The sequence below is a fragment of the Fusarium poae genome, chromosome 1 (assembly GCF_019609905.1).
Source record: "Fusarium poae strain DAOMC 252244 chromosome 1, whole genome shotgun sequence".
In the NCBI taxonomy this organism is placed as follows: Eukaryota; Fungi; Ascomycota; class Sordariomycetes; order Hypocreales; family Nectriaceae; genus Fusarium; species Fusarium poae.
Genome location: NC_058399.1, coordinates 681,311 through 702,356, shown reverse-complemented (window position 1 = coordinate 702,356; position 21,046 = coordinate 681,311). Strand labels below are relative to the sequence as shown.

General features: G+C 49.5%; 5 protein-coding genes across 5 annotated transcripts; 4 read left to right on the top strand and 1 right to left on the bottom strand.

Annotated features, from left to right (window-relative positions):
• Positions 1 to 2,850: 2,850 nt before the first annotated feature.
• Positions 2,851 to 6,842, top strand: FPOAC1_000251 (uncharacterized protein; the record flags this gene model as incomplete). The annotated part of the gene is made up of 4 exons (XM_044844869.1): positions 2,851 to 3,877; positions 3,925 to 3,996; positions 4,046 to 4,264; positions 4,312 to 6,842. The coding sequence occupies 4 exons, from the start codon at positions 2,851 to 2,853 to the stop codon at positions 6,840 to 6,842; spliced, it is 3,849 nt and encodes a 1,282-aa protein (XP_044710785.1).
• A 1,148-nt stretch (positions 6,843 to 7,990) lies between these two features.
• FPOAC1_000250 (uncharacterized protein) lies at positions 7,991 to 8,950 on the top strand (the record flags this gene model as incomplete). Its single annotated transcript, XM_044844868.1, has 1 exon — positions 7,991 to 8,950. One exon carries the CDS (start codon positions 7,991 to 7,993, stop codon positions 8,948 to 8,950), a length of 960 nt encoding a protein of 319 aa, XP_044710784.1.
• Positions 8,951 to 10,402: 1,452 nt separating this feature from the next.
• On the top strand, positions 10,403 to 13,420 carry FPOAC1_000249 (uncharacterized protein; the record flags this gene model as incomplete). The annotated part of the gene is made up of 3 exons (XM_044844867.1): positions 10,403 to 10,552; positions 10,611 to 11,243; positions 11,297 to 13,420. 3 exons carry the CDS (start codon positions 10,403 to 10,405, stop codon positions 13,418 to 13,420), a joined length of 2,907 nt encoding a protein of 968 aa, XP_044710783.1.
• Positions 13,421 to 15,321: 1,901 nt separating this feature from the next.
• On the top strand, positions 15,322 to 18,492 carry FPOAC1_000248 (uncharacterized protein; the record flags this gene model as incomplete). The annotated part of the gene is made up of 1 exon (XM_044844866.1): positions 15,322 to 18,492. The coding sequence occupies one exon, from the start codon at positions 15,322 to 15,324 to the stop codon at positions 18,490 to 18,492; it is 3,171 nt and encodes a 1,056-aa protein (XP_044710782.1).
• Positions 18,493 to 19,640: 1,148 nt separating this feature from the next.
• On the bottom strand, positions 19,641 to 20,949 carry FPOAC1_000247 (uncharacterized protein; the record flags this gene model as incomplete). Its single annotated transcript, XM_044844865.1, has 2 exons — positions 19,641 to 20,111; positions 20,164 to 20,949. The coding sequence occupies 2 exons, from the start codon at positions 20,947 to 20,949 to the stop codon at positions 19,641 to 19,643; spliced, it is 1,257 nt and encodes a 418-aa protein (XP_044710781.1).
• Between the last annotated feature and the right edge of the window lie 97 nt (positions 20,950 to 21,046).

The following is a 21,046-nucleotide window of genomic DNA, read 5'->3' as shown; positions in this document are numbered from 1 at the left end:
TGATGATCCCAAGTGTAATTACTACTCTGAACCAAGAAGGAATAGGAGACGTCGCTTTCGAATATCGTCACCATACATATGAATAACCTGAGAAATGTATCATGAAAGGGAGACCAGGCCCTTTTCCACTTCCTCCACACACACACACAAATCAGTTAGTCCAGTTCAGTTGTGGTTAGTTGAACATGTAATGTATCTTTAGTATCTGCATATCTTCCCCACAGAGTCGGCCTTTTGAGGCTGCATCTCAGCAAACCACTGCATTGCAGGTAAAAGAATAAAAAAGGTACCTCTGTACCCGCTCACAGACGGACATGTCCGGGGGCATCTTCAGCCATCTATCTCTCTGCTATTCTTGCCGACCTGCCTGTCGTCTCTGTCTGTCAATGTTGTAGCACCGAAAAGTCCAGAAATACCATCGAACAAAGGGGTCCTGAGTTTGAGGGGAATTAGAGGACCGACCCCTCGAAATCCAGAACCCGCCCTCTCAGGAACGGGAACTTTGGATTGGATATACGAACGCTCCAAGTAGAATATCACGTCATGTGACGCACAAAGTGACTTGTTCCACTCGTACCGGCGCAACAACAGCCTGAGCTAGGCATGGATTATAAGCGGCCAGGAGGTCATTCATCCAATCCGCAGCTTGGGGTGGAAGAAAGGATGGACAGGTGGATACATGGACCTTTCAGGGGGGAGGTTGTTAGCAGAATCAGGGTCCCTGGGCCATCGTGCTCCCCCTGTAGATACTGACACAGCGCTAGACTAGCCGGGGGTCAGGAGTAACCTTGACCTTGACTGACCAACCTTGAGGGCAGTCGGGATAGAGCTGGGCAGTTGTAAATCAATGATGAACTCGTGTTGTACAACGTATCGTCAATGGATGAGAGTCTATGTGATGTGATGTGACTTGGCGAGGCAATTCCGATGGAGTCTTTTTTTTTTAATGTTAATGAATATCCTAGGACAAGTAGCCCAAACAGTCAGTAATCACCGAAAATCGCACGGTATATCGAAATAGCACTCGAATTATTCCATCCAATGCAGACAGAGACAGGGCAGGCCTAATTGCTGTTAATACAACAGATTCAGTGGCTCCTATTTCGGCCCCATTCTTTACTTGTGACCGGCCTCTGGGCTATTGCTTTGCTACACGGTTCAATTCCAGTGGTTATTGTCTTCCTTCAGAAACATTGACCCTTTGATGATCTTTGCTTTGAACCTTCCCGGGGCTTGTCTCTGCTGAGGCTGTCCAGTATCCCCGCTTTCACTACCGGTACAAAGGCCCATTCGCTGCAGCGGACGGTGAGTGATAGATGGTTGGGTTGGGTTGGGGCTAGGTAATTGGCCTACTAAACACTGTGCTATACCGTCACTGTGATTGCAATGATTCCATGGTGGTATCTTGAAGAAGAATCAGCATCAGCTTCAACAAACTTAGCGTGCAATCACTGACTGGTATACGATAAAAGGCTTAGGTGAGCTTAAAAACGTCCCCGTTTAAAACTGCAGGTGAGCTTATTCCCTTCCGAGGTGTGCACTATTTAAAGGGTGCGCAACTTGTGTTGGTTACAGTGCGAAGTCACCAACTCATACCCCTCAGTCAGCCTCCCCGGGTCCATGGAAAGGCAGTTACAGCGCAGCACAGTAGGTACCTGCCAACCTACTGTCGGGGGTACTTGGTGCGCTAACTAAAACTCCCGGTGAAGGCCTGCATTTCCCCCCCCTCCCCCCAAATATTGATGTTACCAGATCCAGAACGACTACCGTAACGAGACGAGATATTACCTACTTTCCCCTCAGATCAGAAGGTCCAAACCAGAAAGAGTGTATTGTCTCGTCGTACCTGGGTTGTCTTGCCTTGTTTGACATCTTTCTTTCTCCTTCAACTCTCACTCCAACTGGTAAAAACTAAACAACCAACGGGCTGTCCTTGTCCTGTCCTGTACATCCATCCATCCCGTCCAATCCATCTCGCTACTCAACGCCATCTCTTGTCATTCCCATACACATCCGCATTTTCCAATCTTGCTTTGTCTCTGTTTTCTTTCTTCATAATTCTTCTCTCTGCTATCAACTCTACATGCTCTGCTCTGCTCTTTTCGATCGCTTCTTCTCATCCATCCTCGCCACGTCTTTCTCGATCCCTGAACAATCAGTACCTACCTGCCTCCATACCATCATTTCGCCCTCTAACCCCCGACGAGACGAGACGAGGTGAACCGGCGTCCCTCGCACCGAGCGACCCCCTTTTGGCAACGACGCCCCCCCACAGGCACAAGCACAAGCCTCTCCGACACGCTCAGTTCATAGTCCATTAGTCCAGTCCACAGGCCACTGTTCGCCATCTCCAGAAACCTACCTACATTGCCATCTTTATCCTGCGCCCTGGGAAATTGTTGTTATACCGACTGCACTTCGGCTACAATCTTTCACTGTTTTTTTTACTCAACGCGATTTCTTGTGCTCTGATCTAGATACTCGTTCACACTCGATCGAATACGCTGTCGATTACATACCTACTTTCTGGCTCTGACGTTGGTTCGCTCATTCGCTATTCCCACCCAGGAACAGCGGCTTCTCATCAGCGACCAGATTCGCCCCTGACGCTACGATAGACTCTGGCATTGGATTGCATGCTGAAGTCTCGAGGCCATCGCTAGCGCTCAGAAAAGAATTGAATTGCACGACTTTTTTCTACACTCTCCAGTTTGCGTTTCTACAGCGTTCGCCGCCACCAAGCAAGAGAACCGGATCCACGAGCCCAGACGCACGCAACGTCGTCACGCATATACTGCCGCCGGTCCCCGCAATCACTTGAACCGTCCCGGGGCTCACACGCTGCTCCATATGGACGCCCAGACCACAACGGCCGAACCGCAACATCCTTATCCCTCCAGTCCTTGGACTTCTGCCTCGACGATATCATCGAGCACAACGCATCCGACGACACCATCAGCGACAAGTACGCACAGCGCTTCCGCCGCTGAGGGCTATTTCTTCCACGATACGCCCGCCACACAATTCCACACTCGGGTCGACTTCTGGCCATTACTCCTCCCTCAGCAATCAAATATCTACCACGCTCAACTCCTCCATTACAATAAGCTCATCTCCCCCTCCCGCGGCGGCGGCCTGCAGACACCGCCACTCCCTCCCGTCATCTCTGCTCCTTACATCCAGGCGGCGCCACGGTCGCGATCTTCTAGCAAGGTGTCGCTAAGGGACGCCTCCGCCGGCAAGGGGAGCACAGCTGGAGGCCATGGGAGCAGGTCACACCAGAATTTAGACAAGAGTCGCTCGGTTGTATCCTCCAAGGAGGTTCCGTCCAAAATGCCTTCCAAGCAGGCCGCCGACTCATCGAGGCCTTTACCCCGACGATCCGCACCCTCGGCTCAGTCCCACTCTAGTTCAGTGCCCTCGACGCCTCACCAGCACGCTCGGCAATTTTCATTTGAGGACCGCGAACCGTCGCCTACTGGCACGAATAACCATTCCCCGCGATCGGCTTATTCTGAGACAAATAGTACGTTACCTGCGCTTCGGCCTTTGCCGCCACGATTAGGAGGCTGCAAATATGAGACTGCCCAAATAAATTCCAGGAGGAGAATACCGTACTCGGTCGGCAATGATCGTCTGGAAAAGCTGGACTTGCGGACGGTCAAGGGCAAGTTGACCGAGGATGAGGAGCGAAAGTTGGCCACAGATATGAGAGAGGTTTTTGACCGATTGTTGCCCACCGCCGCTGTCGAGGAGAACCGAAAGAAACTAGTGTCGAAGCTTGAAAAGATCTTCAATGACGAGTGGCCTGGACATGACATTCGGGTGAATCTCTTTGGTTCCTCTGGAAATCTGCTTTGTTCAGATGATTCTGATGGTGCGTCTTTTCTCCAATCCGCTTGGCCGTAAACTAACCCGCTTTAGTGGACATTTGCATCACAACATCGTGGCACGAACTGGAGGGTGTCTGCATGATCGCCAACCTGCTAGCGAAACGTACGTATCATTTTGCACTACCACCAATCACTCGCTAATAGCAGATCAGGAGGAATGGAAAAGGTTGTTTGTATTTCAGCTGCCAAGGTACCCATTGTCAAGATATGGGACCCTGAACTGGGCCTTGCGTGCGACATGAATGTCAACAACACCCTTGCACTAGAGAACACGCGCATGGTTCGAACATATATCGATATTGACCCACGGGTTCGCGAGCTTGCTATGATTATAAAATATTGGACACGGAGAAGAATAGTCAATGATGCGGGTATGTCGTTTTCTCCTCCGCAAACTTCCTGTCTAACGGTTCGGTAGCATTTGGTGGCACATTGAGTTCGTACACGTGGATTTGCTTGATAATCGCGTTCCTGCAGCTGCGCAACCCGCCTGTCCTCCCTTGTTTGCATCAGTCGCCACACAAGTTACCCAAGCCCGACGGTACGCTTCCCGACTTCGCCGACGATATTGATAAGCTGGCTGGTTTTGGAAGCAAGAACAAGTCATCCACTGCCGAGCTCTTGTTCCAGTTCTTTCGTTTTTACGCACACGAATTTGACTACGACAAGCACGTTCTTTCGGTACGACAGGGCAAGCTGATCACAAAGCACGAGAAGAAGTGGCATTATGCGATCAACAATCAACTTTGTGTCGAAGAGCCTTTCAACACATCTCGAAATCTCGGAAACACGGCCGATGAATATTCTTTCCATGGGTTACATGTTGAATTGCGCCGGGCTTTTGATCTGATATCAGTGGCGAACTTTGAGGAGGCATGCGAGCAATACGTCTTCCCTAAGGAAGAGGAACGAGTATGGTCTCGACCTGCACCACAGCCTCGACCTGTTCTGCTTCGCAGCTCGTCGCAGACACATTCAGGACGTGGAGGTCGCGGAAACCATCGCGGTGGACGACATAACAACAACTACCGGGGCGGCAATTCCAACAGGCGAGCATCCGCGGGCGTTCCACAATTCGATGCAAGCACCAACAACAATGGCATGTTCATGCAGCCGGTCAACATGGCGCAAGATCTGCAGTGGTACCAGAATCAATTCCAGTTCCAATATGCACAGCAGGACCTCATGACTCAAATGGCGTTGCACCAAGAAAACATGAGGCTTTTGTATGCCAGTCAGTCACCAGCATTTATGCAGCATCAGGCCCAGGCTCAAGCGATGGGTCAACAGCAACAGCAAAGAATGTCCACAAGTGCAGGCTCGGGCCAACAGCAGCCGCAACAGACATCGGATCGCTCTAGGACCAATTCGTTCGATAATCCGCCGCTGAGTGCTCCCCTGAGACCAGATCTATATGCTTTATACAATATGAATTTGGGACAGCAGTTCTACTCCCAAGCGGGTGCAACTTACGGAACATATCCTTCGTCTCCTGCTAGTACGACTGGAGCTACTCAGGACTTCCGTCGCCCCTTGCAGCGAAACGGTATGGCTAATGAAGCAGGTACACAAGGGTCAAATGGTACCCTGCGTTCGCATTCGCAGCCTGCATCGCGTTCCCCATCCTCATCACAGGCGGCTGCTGCGTACTTTGGTGCTCAATCCTTTAGCGGACCTACTCAGTCTCGAGGCGTAAATGGCAACCCAGTTCCCAGTTTCATGTCTGATGACACAGATTTTGACGAAACACCAAAGGCGACTACCGACTCTCCACAGTCGGAGGAGAGTAAATATTCCATGTACCTGTCAGAAAGCCCCAGTCCTAGCAAGAAGCCTCAACAGCCAGTGCCGGCCACGAATGGTCTCGCTTTTGGAGATCTTGGTGGTCAGAATTCGAGTAACCCGAGTCCTGGAAGACGACGATTATCGACAGATCAGATTCCCCAGACAATTCTCGACCGCCGAATGAAGAGAACGTCACGATCACCTTCGCCTTTGGGGCAATCAAGAAACTTTGCGTCCACAGCTTCATCTGCGCCACTGGCACAAGGACCTTTTCCAGGTACTCAGAACAAGAACCTTGGTCGTCCCTTGGTCGTGAATGGATCCAACTTGAAGACAAGTGTCACCCCAAGCCCACGCCAAGTCCCTTCCGGGACGGAGAGTAGCACGTCGGACGAGACTCCCACGTTTGAGAATCCCTTGCAAATTCACGCTACAAATGGAGTGCCCGGCTACCCTGTCGATGGACCCATCATGCCCATGGTTGAGCCGCAGGGAGTTATGAACCAACAAGGTGCCTTTGGTCAAGTGCCCGTGGTGGCCAACGGTTCGGCTACGCCGCTTATGGCTGCTGCGCCTTCTACTGCAGACGACCCCTCCTTCCGCGATCGTATTGCCATGATGAGTGCTTACTACATGGGCACCCCCCATATTGTACAGGATCCAATGGTTGGAAACTCTCGATTGTCTCCTTCGACTCGACAGCGCCTCATGTCGCGCCAGAACCAGAATGGAGTTATTGCTCCTCTCGATCTCGCTATTGCTGAGAACCGCATTGATCGTCCTGTTGGTCAAGACTATGCTCATCTGTCACCAGTGTATGAGACACGCACTCCTTCGCCCACGGTTCTTCGAAAGGATGGACCTTGGAAGTCTGAGAAGCAGAACAGTCCCAAGTCAGGTCGAGGCGAGGGGCCAAAGGGAGGTCAGAAGTCTGAAGATCAGTCACCGAATCACCAGGAGGGATCAAAGTCTCAGAAGAACCAAAAGTCCAACTCACAGAAGGTCAATGGAAACCGAGAAAACGGCCACGTCCGTGGAGCCCGAAGCGAGAGTGACAACGGCTGGCAAAAGGCCGGTAAAGGCAAGAAGAAGGGTGGCAACAACGCACAACATGGAAACGCCGAGCAACCTCCCAAGCATGAATCAGAACGAAAGGGTGGCTGAGCGGTGGTCTCGATCTGAGAAGCGACGAGACATGTCGAGGGGATTCTAGGCCAGTGGCTGATATATCCTCAGGCTTGAACCATCAATGCAACGATTCCACGATCTACAAACGGCAGGTTGCCATTTTGGATAGGGAGTATTGCCAAGTCGACACCGCGATCAACGATTCAAGATGGATGGAAGACTGTTGAAGAGATGAGAAGGACACATTGGAGACTTTTCTGGATGCATCCAGCTAAGTGAGGATATTTACATATGTATCAAAGCAAGTGTGTACGATTGACGTTCCGGGGGTGTTTTTATTCATAGCATTTACACCGCAGTGGTTAGCGGTTGACTTACAGATTGGCAACGCAGGATGGTCGGCTCAATGGCATGAAAGAATGACAGCAAGAAGGCCGGAACCGCTGGCTAGACAATGGAAAGGGAATGGAAGGGATGGATGGCTGGTTGGTCGGTTCGGTTCGGTTTGTTTGTTGAAACATGAAAACGAAGAGGCGTTGGCGTCTTTCTACACATGGCCGGTTGGGAGGAGGCGTTTTATATACACAGCTGCAATTGCATTAAGACAAAGTCCATGTTACAGCGGGGGAGTCGGAAGGATAAGCGGTTTATATCCTACAGGCTAGGCTGCATGGGCAAAGAAGGATCAAGCGGTTTTTCTAGATGATTGTCAGAGAAAAAAGCATGGGCAGATGTAACGAAGCACACAGAAAAGAGATAAATGAAAGTTTTAATGCAAGCGGGAGTACTTTGGATTATTGAAATGTGAAAATGTCATTAATCATGCCCAAGCCTGCGTCAACTGATTGACCTCACTATTAATCAATGATGCCGAAGTTCCGTCAATCTGTAGATTACATGATGTATTATCAATTCCTCAGTGGTTTCTCATTCGCGCGCGCGGGTAATTGCGGTAATTCCCGAAGCTTAGCAACGCAGGCGCTTCATTACTAAGAAGTTAGCTTCTCTGCAGCTGGAGTACGAATGGATATTGGTGCTGACTGACCAAATCCGAGACCATCGAGTGACGATTTGAGGGGGTTATGCAGGATGTAGAAGTATAAAGTCATTGCTAATTCCCCAGGAGAGTCATTCATTATCATTATCATCATCATCACTATTCATCATCATTATAATCTTACAATATGAGCATGCTTTCAGCTGAAGTCACAGAATGGGGCCAAACTCCCAAACCTGTAAAGGTCATCCCGCCTCAAACTCCCGTCAACGACAGCGAGACTGAGATTCGTGTTCTCGCTGCCGGTCTCCACCAACTTGTCCGCTCACGAGCTGCTGGCAAGCATTACACTGCTACTGAACTTCCCCACCGTCCCGGCGTCGACGGTGTAGGCGTTAATGTATCAACCGGCAAAAATGTCTACTTTTCCCTACTTGGTACCACGGGTGGAAGTTATGCTGAGATCGTCAACGCTCCTACTCGCAGTATCGTCGAGTTGCCTGATGGCGTTGATCCCGTTGTTGCAGCTGCCATGATTAATCCTGTCATGGCGAGTTGGATGGCCCTGCGCAAACGTGTGGATCTGAAGGAAAATGGATTCAAGGTGTTTATCAACGGTGTTACAACTGCAAGTGGAAAAATCGCTATCAAAGTTGCTCGACACCTCGGCGCAACAAGTGTCGTCGGTTCAGCACGCAACGAAGAAGCACTATCCAAGCTTGACTTGGACGCGAGCGTAGTTCTCGCATCAACTCCCACTGAAACAGATTTCTCGTCTGCCGCAGATGCAGATATCGTGCTGGACTTTTTATACGGACCGTGGCCGAACGCGTTTCTTTTGAGTGCTAGTACAGCATCTGCAAAGAATGCGATTACGTGGATCAATATTGGAAGTATGGCTGGTGATGGGGGAGATATTTCGGCCATGGGGTTGAGGAGGAGGGATGTTACGGTGCGGGGGTCTGGGCCTGGGTCGTGGGATCCGAAAGAGCTGGGAGCTGAGACGGTGGGAATGTTGAAGGTTCTTGTTGGTGTGGGGAGTGATGGGTTGAAGAAGTATAGGTTTGAAGATATTGGGGAGGGGTGGAATGATAAGGGGAGGGATAGAGTTGTTTTTGTCTTTGGAGAGGAGAGTGAGAAGTTGTAGTGGTTTTGGTATAGGGTGGGAGATGAAGACATGAACAATAATGAGATTAATTGACTGTTTTGCAATATAGATATGTGCATTTACTGTCTACGATATGCAGGACTCTGAAACTGAGGAAATAAACACCACGTAAACTATAGCTGTAGTTGTGTAAAGGACTTTGTTCTCGTCGTATTCCAGGCAACTCCCAACACCCATGGCGATTGATAAGCCATAACAGTGTTGTGACTGCGGATGGCTCCGCCACGTAGATTACAAGGCTGACACTCGACAGGGAAGAAAAGAAGCAAGAAAAAACTAAACAAGTTTTGCTGTATTTATTTTCCGCAGACCCTGGTACAAGATCGCCTGGTCAAAGTGGTTGAGCGGGTACCTAGATCGTGAAGTTGGATTTGGTCTCAGATTTGGTGGATCTTGACATGGAGGTCTGACTCGGGGAATAACGACAAGTGTTTGGAGTTGGTAAATCTGTTAGAATTCGTGTATTGTAGAAGCGTAAGAGTGACTGTATACCTAGGTAGTTTTTCTTCTTGGATTACTGTTGTAATAACGGGCGTGCAGAAACGGTTCAACGGTAGGGCTGCTTTTGTCTCGTAATACTGACTGAACCCCCCCGCATTACCTTTCCTTTGAGGCTGTAAACAATCACTGGGATGAATCCGACTCCACCGGAATAGGACTCTAGAATAGACATGGAATTTAACAAGACTATCGTCTATGTCTGCTTCCACCGGTAAAGTCCTTAGTTACTCTTCTTCTACCGAGGAATAGTCATTCATCTCCGCACACCAAGACTTTACCAAGAGAAACCCATGCTTCTGTTGCCCACTAATTCAAGGTGTAACAAAAGCAAAGGGCCTAGACGCCAAGGACCTCTCTTCTTACTGCCCCAGTTTTCAACCCCAGCTTTTCCCTTTCCCATTCCCAGCCCCAGTCCACCTTTTAAAGACCCAAGCGAGGGCCTCCTCCACTTTCTGTCACTGTCACTCTCAATTCAGTTTCCCGGGTCTCGCTTCGCCTTTTACCTTGTTCTTTCTTCTACTAATATTTAGACTAGACGACGACGGCGACGACAAACAACAACAACAGCCGAAGACGGTTCCTTTCCTACTGCCACTTTTCAATCTCGGTATTCCGGAATTACCAGGTTGACTCATTCCCACACAACGTCCATCACGTTTCAATCTTATTACCGACACTCCAACGGTTCCGGTTCTCTGGGACGCATACACTGACGTTGCACCACCCGACCCGAATCCCCGGTTGAACGGACAAGTCGAGTCGCGACTCTAAACCACCACAAACAAGACACCCAGATTCCCGCCCAACGCTCCAGAGTGCATCACAACTTTACGTCCGGCAGTCTTCTAGCGAGGCGCCTCTTTGCCACGCTGTGACGACAATGCTGTGGTCAGGCGCTAGCATTGACGCTGCGCTTTCCATCCCAGCCTGATGCGATCTACTAGAAACTCCGTCCGATCCGGCGACAAACATTCCAATTTATCCATGAGGGTCGACATGGTCTCCAGAACATCTAGCGACGGGCCCCCTCCTGGGGGCGGCCGACAATGGAAGTCGCTGATCAACAAGATTCCAAGACGGGTATGTTTGGTCCAACAAGTTCATGATCATATGTGCGAATACTGATGTAGTGGTATAGATCAATATAATCAGTCAACATCTTCCCGAGACAAGTACCTCCGACCTCGACCTCAATGCCAGATCCCCCGATGGCCACTCTGCGAATCCGCTCGACAGTCAAGAGACTCATATCCGACAGCTACAGGCGATCGTACAACGAATGCCTCGCAATTTCCCCACCACGCCGAACCACGTCGACTCGGCTTATAAAGAATTTAAAAAGCACAAAGAGCAATGCGCTTTGCTATGTCGGCATATCCTGACAGAGGAGCTGGGCCGCGGTCCTCACAACGGCAGTGATCTCGTCCGTCGCGATTCAACACTTGACTCTCCTCAAAGTCCTGGCCATATATACGATACGAGAAGTTCCTTCAGTGGGAGAAGTCTTGCTGAGGTTGTTTCTGGAAGTGTTGGAAAGAGTATACACCAGAGCGACGCTTGGCTGTCATCGGTGCGCGACTGGAAGAATTGGCTCGAGTTCCTGGCTGATGCTTGTCGGACATGTTTGATCGAGACATACAAGAACAACGAGCGCGATGCGACGCCAGAACAGGTGGAAGCGCTATTCACAAATAAGCGGTTCCGGAAGGAAGCTGTCCAGAGGATGCGCAATGCTAGCGTTACTCGAGTCATGTCGGCAGACCCCCAATTTGTGAGTCCATCCAGACCAGCACTTGAAGTGCATCACGAACTGACCATTTGCAGTTTCCAAAATATGAAATGAGATTTTATGATTATGAGAGAATACGACAGGAACTGTTAGAAATCCGACAGCTTGTTCAGACAGGTGAATCCGGCATCTCCCCAGACCGAACTATTAAAGAATTCGCCATATCCCAGCGAGGCGATGCTATACTGGAGTTCGCCAACACTGCCCCTGGATGCAGCCACAGCGACCCGGCACTTCGGTTCAGGGTCTCTTCTTACATGCTCGCTGAGACATCACCCATCTTTGCTCGCATGTTTGCGGGGAATTCCAGCAGTCTTCACCTCTACGACGACGATGATATCTCGTCGCAGTTACCGTTGCCACCGACAAAGTACTACTGCAAAGACGGATCTGAGGCTAAACTGTACCGCATGCCACAAGTCGAGCTGAACCATCTGGATTCTTTGGAGATCTTACTACACGGGGCGCACCACCATAGCGAGATGATTCCACGAGAGATCGAGTTCGACAAGTTTGTCGCTATTGCCGAGTGTTGCATGAGATACAAGAGTACATCGCCTTTGGAACTTGTCGTTGAGCATAGATGGTTACCACAATGGATGCACAAGGGAGCAGACGACATGCCAGACGGTCTCTTGGTCATTAGCTACGCTTTTGGCTTGCGCCGTCTCTTCTCGCGCATGTCAAAAACTACAATTCTGAACCTTGTGGATGAGAAGGAGCTACAGTCGAAGCCATGGCCGCAGAAGATCAAAGACAAGATCTGGGCTGTCCGCTGCGCAAAGGTGGCGCAGATACACGAGTGTTGCGTTAGTGCGATTCGGGAGTACATGCGAGAACCGACACACAACACACCCGACCAAACCGAACCCACGCCGCTGAATTCCAGCTTCTCACCAGACGCTCTACCTCCAATGATGCTGACTAGCACCCCGCGATGTCCCAAGGGTAGCCATTGGTGCGACGCCACGAATCTTGGTTGGCTGATGCTACTCTATAACGAGATGAACCTTTTGCCTTATGTCATGTCGTCGGATGTGTTGTCTCATTTACCCAGGTCGCAGCCACAACCGAAAAGCCTGGCGCAGATTGTGGATGCGCTGAGGAGGATTCCAGCACCGCCGACGCCAGTGCACCGAGGCGTGTGTGATCCAGGTCCGGTGTTTCGCTCTGCTATTAGTGATATCTTCAACAGTGTCCTGGGCTTGACACTTTTCGACATTAGCGGCAAGAGTCATGGCTGGGGCTTGTCAAAGCATAAGGAACGAGAACCCCAAACTCAACTTAATGAAAGGCTCAACCGTATGGCAGCGCATGATCCAGACTACAGTGTCGCTACAGAATTCCCAGAAATCATTCGCCTTCGCATTATGTGCCAACTAGACGAGCTGGATGACCTTCACTCGGCAGCTATGGTCAGCCGGGCATACTACGAGACGTACAAGAAGCATGAGCTTTATCTTATGAGGAATATTCTCCGTATGGACCGAAAACGATCGACCATTCAGCATCACATCCCAATCGGACCCAACACAAACGAAGAAAAGGTCCTCAGGGAGGAGTCTGACGTTCTTAAGCGGACACCAGCTGATACTGCAGATGGTATCACTCTTCACAGCGTGGTTGAGAGTGAAGGAGATTACACAGACTCTGACGATGATAGCGATAGTCTGTACTCAACATCAGTAACCCGGTCGCTTCCCCGATCAGAAGCTACCACAAGCACAACCACCAGAGGCCTAGATTATCAGGGATCGGCAGACCTTGCGCTGATCACGGACAGTCCCGCACGGACACCAAGGGCCCGGACCGGCACACCGACATCGTCGTCCCGATCTCCGACGACCCCTCGACAAGCCGTGTTTGACCCACCTGCTCCGGCTGCTACATCACCCGTGATGACAATAGACGAACCACCTCTCACGGTTGAAGAAGCCCATCGAATTCTCTGGCCAGACGCCGCGATTAAAGCATCTGAATCACCTCTACCCACCGCCCATCCTGGCGCAGAAGGCATTCGTGAGAAGTTCCGCGCTGGTGATCCATCTTTTCACTTGGGGCTAGAAGAAAAGACTCTTGTTCCGACGGGTGAAAAACAACTTAGGAGTGAACATGATCGACAGGTTGGGCTGTTGAAGGGAGGTGAACCGAGTAAATGAGCTATATCTCTACGGGACAATGCTGTTGCCATTTCTCCTGAGCAAACTGTTACATCTGATCCTTGATATATATACAAAGATAAGCATGAGGATGTATGAATATCTTTTTTTTATTTTTGGAAAGCAAGCGATGCGATTACTGGATATTCGGCGAATTGCGTCTTGCATGGGACGCTTATACCCTCTTGGTGCAAAAGGAGTTTGGATACTGGATATAACTGAAATGAATACTATTTTACATTCGTCGTGTCATATGAGAAGAGTGGGTGATTGAAAAGTTGATGGTCTGTTTTGTTAGTTCTGTTGCAATGGGTAGCCAAGATGCAGTCGCGCTTCTTTCTAAACTAAAGTCTTGGTGGCTGATGGTCATGTAAAGTTTATTGCGAGTCATCTATGTGGATTGAACAATGATGACTTGATAACTCTGTTGACATAGGGTAGTTGTCGTATAGTGATCAGTATAACAGGCTATCTCCCCTTGCATATGTCGTTGTGCCTATCCAACTCAAGCGATTCGTGTTGCCTCTATGTAGTTCTTGATATGCCCGCTATAAAGTATTGAATGCTCATGAAGTAACCTGGGAACTGACTGAAAAGGTCCCAGTAGTTGGGGGCAATATCGAGTTGCACCGAGATTCAGCATTCTTCAAGAACCCGACACAAGCTTGGCATTGCCCCCCCCTTCTCAGCTCCTACTCAACGAGACAGGTTCACGATTAATGCTATAGTCTACAATCTACCAACATGACTCTCTGACTTTTGCCTTATAACACTTTATCTCCTGTCTAGACCCAAAGGACTCAAGTCTGTCGCTTAATCTACGCTGGCCCTGAGCGAAAACTTAACTTTGTGTCCACTAGATTCTTCTCCGTTGTAAACCTGACCCTACCGATACTGCCACTGTCACTTTGGGAATAGTAGCTGTCAAGTTCGACAGTAGCGTATGAGTCTATGAAGAATCTAGAGGTTACACGTGTGCTAGGGCTGGTAGTAATAGCGCCGGTGCATTATCTCTTCGTTTAATCCTGATGTTCATTGGAGAGACTCTTGAGCAAAGACCCAAAGCTATCCATCTGGTCGGTAATGACTCTTGTTCAAGCCGTAACAACATGTTGTAAGTAATGATCACGACATTTCGCCAAGCACGTATTCACTGCGATGATTGCAAGACATCTATAAGCTAAAAGGCACGAATGTGATATGAAACCGCATTCATGGTCATCGCTATGTATATCCGGAATACGGCACTCAGACTTTCCACTGAACAACCCTCCATCAGGAACACTTCTTTTGAAACCCTTATAGACCAACGTCTCGGTACCACCGTTGCATCAAACTCTGAGTGTAGAGTCCAAGACTTTAGGAGTCGATGGAAATCGTTTACCCGGCTGCCCGGATTCCTTCATATCCCGGACACTGAACAAAGTCCGCACCATTCCAGAAGATGATGGTGTACGATGAACCAACAACGCGTAGTCTCTTGACAAGGCGGCCGCTCCCAAGACAGAAAAACCGTGTGGTGATGATAAGCGAGGAACGCTCTTTGCGGACCAAACGTAAAGTATAAAAACAAGATATACATAGTAATAAACTTTTGTCTTGACCGATAATAGACAAGACATGTCTAACAAGGAATGATGTGCACTGGTCCAGGCCGCTCATTTACATTCCTGGCCTCTAGCGGGCAGATCTACGAGTTTTTAAGTTGACGCTATGCAAGGTACCGAACAGGACCTGCATTGAGAATAGCTTCATCAAGCTAACCTTGATTCTTGTTAAGCTGGGAACCTTTTTTATATAATGATTTGGAAAGTCGCGTCAAGGTGTTGTCTTTTTCTCCGAATTTCTTTGGTTCGACAAAAGCATTATACCCCAATCTCTTTTCCACTCCGTATCACAAGATGAAGCCCGTGTGTGTACTGACGATATGCTTGGGCCTTTTGGAAGGTGCCGATGCTATTGCCATACCAGAGTTTGTATCTCCCAAGGTTGGCTATATCACTCATTTGGCCCATGATGAGAAAAAGGACACTTCTGCAAGCCCGGCGGCCAAGCCAGGCTCCGACACCAACTCTCCACCGAGGGTTTATGGAGCCTATTCACCAAAGTCCAAACTTGTTGATCTTCCCCCGGTTCGTAGGAGTGAAAAGACTACAGAGTCGTATGGCTCTGATGATGGTGTTGAGGATGACGACCAAGACAACTCGGGAGACGACACCTCAGATACCCCCGAGGACTCACCCGATTCGGACGATGCCGAAGTGGTCTACCCAGAGCCGATGATGGCTCCCACATACATCCGAACTGGCGCTCTTCCAGTTGATAAGCCGGCAGCAGCTCCCAAGACAAAGTCATACAAGAAAGTGGACACCAAGTCCAAGTCAAAGTCGGGATCCAAGTCGAGCGACAATACCGTCCACACAGCCAAGCACGGAAGCGATGATGACTCCGAGTCTGGCTCCAGCGGAAGGAAGAAGCAGAAGGGGAAGGATAAGAACAAGAACGACGACAACTCTGGAAAGCACTCTGGCGATGATTCTTCCAAGTCAAGGACCAAGACTGAGGATTCCACACCAACGTCAAAGTCGACCAGCTCAACGACCGTCTCAACCAGTGTTACCACAAAACCAACATCTGGTAGGCATTCTGGAGATGACGACGACAAGAAGTCCAGGACCAAGACTGAAGACTCTCCTCGATCTGGTTCTCCTAAACCCACATCGTCGCCAGATGATTCAAAGGGTAAAGGCAAGGACAAGGGAAAGGGTCAAGGCTCCTCTGGCAAGCACACTGGTGATGATGACACCACCAAGCCCTCTTCCAAGAAGGAATCCAAGGAGGACTCTATCAAACCCGCCTCCAAGCAGTCTAATGACTTTCCTCGTCACCCACGAGCTGTCTCAACCCACCAATCCGGCTCAACCTTTGATCCCAACAGCGCCAAAGGAGGCGGCAAGAATGGCCCTGGGTACTACAAACCCTTTGACCCTCCCAAGCTGAACAACGGTTACATCCAAGCTGTCCCGCCCCAATCTAGCCAGAAGAATGGCAATTCTAGCCCCAAGGTCAAGGCCAAACCCCAGCTCAACACAAAAGTCAGTCTCCCTTCTTCCCTTCGCAAGCGAGAACAGTTACTGAGTCTGAGAGCAGCAGCGCCTTTGGAGAGCGTAACCATCGATCGCTCCAAGTGGAAGGTGACGTGCGACAGCATGAACCAGGGGGATGAGTGTCAGAATGCTATCGATGGGAAGGCGGATACTATTTGGCATACGCAATGGGAGGGGAGTGAGCCTGCGCCGCCTCATATGATTACCGTGGATATGAAAAAGGTTTATAATGTGAATGGAATTTCTATACTTCCGCGACAAGATGGTTCGCCAAATGGATACATTGCTCAACATCAGGTTTTCCTGAGTAAAGACAACAAGAATTGGGGTTCTCCAGTGGCATATGGAACGTGGTATGCTGACTACACGACCAAATATGCCAACTTTGACACACAGCCTGCACGATATGTCAGACTCGTTGCCATCACCGAGGCAAATGGCAATCCTTGGACGAGTATCGCTGAACTCAATGTCTTCCAAGGGAATGACTACGTGTCTCCTCAGGCATCGACACTAGGAGCTTGGGGACCGACTGTCAACTTCCCAGTCATCCCTGTCGCCGGTACTGTTGACCCCAAGACTGGCAAAGTTCTCATCTGGTCATCTTGGGCTCGCGATACCATGGACGGAGGTCCCGGTGGGTTGACTCTCACTTCGACATGGGATCCAGCTACTGGTCTTGTGTCAGAGCGCGAAGTCACCGAGACTGACCACGACATGTTTTGTCCTGGGATTTCTCTCGACGGTAATGGCCAGCTTGTAGTAACAGGCGGGAACAACGCCGAACGTACAAGTCTCTTTGATCCCGTCAAACAAGACTGGATCCCTGGTCCAGATATGAAAGTCGCTCGAGGATACCAATCTTCCGCAACGACGTCCACTGGCAAAGTCTTTACCATTGGAGGATCTTGGAGCGGTGGCGAGGCTTTCAAGAACGGCGAAGTGTATGATCCTAAGAAGAAGACGTGGACGCTGCTCAAAAAGGCCGACGTACAGAAGATGCTCACTGCCGATGCACAAGGGTTGTTTCGATCTGATAACCATGCTTGGTTGTTCGGTTGGAAGAAGGGTACTGTGTTTCAAGCTGGGCCTAGTAGGGCGATGAACTGGTACTACACTGACGAAAAAGACGGTAACGTCAAAACTGCTGGACAACGAAAGTCGGATCGTGGTGTCGCTCCTGACGCGATGTGTGGTAACGCCATCATGTTTGATGCTGTCAAGGGCAAGATTCTCACCAACGGTGGAACTCCCAACTACCAGGACTCTGATGCGACAGCTGATGCACACATCATCACCATCAATAACCCTGGTAACAAAGCTGCTGTTTCATACGCGAGTGAAGGTCTCTTCCACGCCCGTGTCTTCCACAGTTCGGTTGTTCTTCCCAACGGAAACGTCTTCATCACAGGTGGTCAACAGTATGCGATTCCCTTTGCAGACACGACACCTGTTCTGGAACCAGAGATGTATCTTCCCGATGAAGATCGTTTTATTCTGATGAAGCCCAACAACATCGTGAGGACGTACCATAGCATTGCGCTTCTCCTCCCCGACGGCCGAGTCTTTAATGGTGGAGGCGGTCTCTGCGGTGGCTGCGACACGAACCACTTCGACGCTCAATTGTACACTCCCCCGTATCTGTACGACTCCAAGGGCAAGTTAGCAGCGAGACCAAAGATAGCATCCGTGTCGGTTTCCACAGTCAAGGTTGGCGGAACGGTGACTGTCCAGACCAGCGGAGCTGTAGCGCAGGCTTCCCTCATCCGATATGGAACGGCAACGCATACTGTTAATAGTGATCAACGTCGTATCCCTCTAACTCTGAGTGATGCTGGGAAGAATACGTATTCTTTCCAGGTACCGAGTGATCCTGGTGTTGCGTTGCCTGGGTATTGGATGTTGTTTGTCATAGACAAGAATGGGGTACCGAGTGTTGCTTCGACTATCAAGGTGACAGGTTAGTGACGAGCTTTGGAGTATGGCAAAGTGTAATAAATGATGAGAAAAAATAACATGCTTCTTTGTTTGTAATGATTGAATGGCTAAATAGCTAGCTATGCGAAACACAAAGGTTAATAACGAGGCTCAGTTATGCAATACAAGTTTCGCTTTTTCATCCTTCCCTTGCCTTTTTTTCTGGTATGCTCTCGTTCTGAGTCACGTCGATGGGTTGTTGTTGTTGTTGTCACAACGTTGGAAGCCTAACAGACGAAATTATTAGGCAACCTTATATTCCTTAGACTATCGCTGTTACGCTATTTATTTTTGTAGCATGTCTTAACTAGGTATATTTAGGCCAATTTCCAACTCTCAGTACCTTCAGAGAGCTTGCCTGGACGGCTCGACCAGGATCTGCTCGATTTCCATCTACAACCCTGCCTTTTTCAACATGCGAGATGTGACAATGACGACAGAGAGAGCCGAGACCGAAGCGCCAATCTAGTCGTCCACACCAGGGAATTCGTAGGTATCGACCATGTTGTGTTGTATCTGGATGGGAAAGGTGAATGCCTGTGACTCCAAACAAACCAATCAAACCATATGGCAGATGATCCGGCAGATTCCCTGCCGTTGCTCTTTCTCTGAAATCAAGGCCTTCCAACCACATACATTCCGTCGACCTTACGTCGATGGTGGGTCCCAACTTGTCGTGACGAACCTGTCCCATAGACCTTCGTGTTCCATTTTCATAAGTAAGTATTAGACCCATCACCCTGGATTCTTCGGGGACTCTCCGTCTCCATGATCCACAGGGGGTCACTTCTACGACATCCCTGAGATCCGCAGATGTGAGGAAATATCTGCGTTTCGATGCCAGGCCACTTACACTCTCTTCGAAGGGATCTTGATACAGCATGTATGGGTTCTGAATCACTATCCGTGTTTCGTGCGCTTTGCGTATCCAGAATACACGACAGGGCTTATTTTTTGGAAGCCCTACCCCATCATGATGGATTATGGCTCCATCCTGCGTCTCCAGAGAGGGGCCTATGGTAAGGCTATTTCCCTTGTCTGTATATAGCTAAGTCGAGGGTCAGTAAAGCGATGGCTGTACGAATAGGTATCGGGGGATTGCTTACGACGAGGGCGTTCTCCAAGAGATGGGTGTTCTAGGAGTAGGTACGGATCCACAGTTGTAAGATTTGTTCATTGTCGAGAGGCATGTAGATCCATGAGTATGGAGAGGAACCATCTTCGCCGTGGGCAATATCGAAATTGAAAGGCTCTATCTGTCTTGTGTCCGGTATGATCTCCACCAAGGCGTTGCAGTCGAAACCAAACGAATATCCTTGAACCTCAGGACTGTTCAAGTCCACATACTGAATAATGGCAGACAGTGGAGGAATAATGGCAGTCCGTGGGATATCGGGGCCGTAATTGTAGAAGTCAATATTGGGACTCCAGTCTGAAGGCAGTTCAGGTATTATTGACCACTGCATGTCACGGAACCGCTTGGCAGGATCACGGAACCGCTGGCCAGGAAAAAGGAACCGCTGGCCAGGACTATAAGGAGCAATATAGTTGCCATATGCATCGAAATCATGGCGGTCCATGATTTCAAGCAATCGAAGCTTGAGTCCCTGTAGCAAAACAGTTAGCGTACATCCGTTGTGCAGTTAGCTTAATACTCACATCGAAATACCTGTCAAAGACCAACGGCAATTCCAACCGACGATAGATATTCCAACCTACGCCCGGCTCAGGTTCAACTGCGGGCATCTCCCCCACGGGCCTTATAATAATTCGTCGTACCCCCAAGCGGTCGGAAGCGACGAATATGTTGACGTTCTTGTTGTTCCCCTCGCGGCCCCTGAAGTCGAATAGCTTGACACTGCCGCCGCTCCATTCAGTCGAAAGGGACTTAACATATTGCCGACCCTCAATATATATGCATTTAATCCAGAGTGTTGAGGTATCTTCTGCTTTGATGTTGTTACGCCATCGGGGTTCTGCACTTTGTATCCACAGAGCTCTCAGTAAAGTACACGCCGTTTCTTGAATCATATATGACCCAATCATGCGCCAAATCTCGGTTGGTACTTGATGAATCCTGCCCAATTTGAGGCAATACTGTTTTCCCGCGAAAATGTTTGTCAACCAATGTGTGCGTTTTTTCTCGACGGATGGGAGAGAGATTTCCCAGATTGGGTCATGAACAGTGGCATGCCATATGGAATCTAAGTGGTTACCAGCATCGGCGATGGCGAGAGCGAGTTGGAAGCATGTACCATCATGATATGCGAGGCGAATCGAAACCTCGCGGTCATGGATCGTGCTTCTGTGCCATGTACTGTAGCGTAGTGTTTCGAACGAGCGATATCGCCCTGGGCCACCGGGATCAAGTACGATGACGATGTTGTCGACGTTCAGCTCAAAGCGGAACCTGCACAACCCGCAGGCAGGGTAAACGATAGTCATAATGCTTTAGTATGTAGCATGGAAATTGATGATTGAAGAAGATGATGCAGAATTTGCAAAGGAGCCTAAGATGAGGTAAGAAATGAGGTAAGAAAAA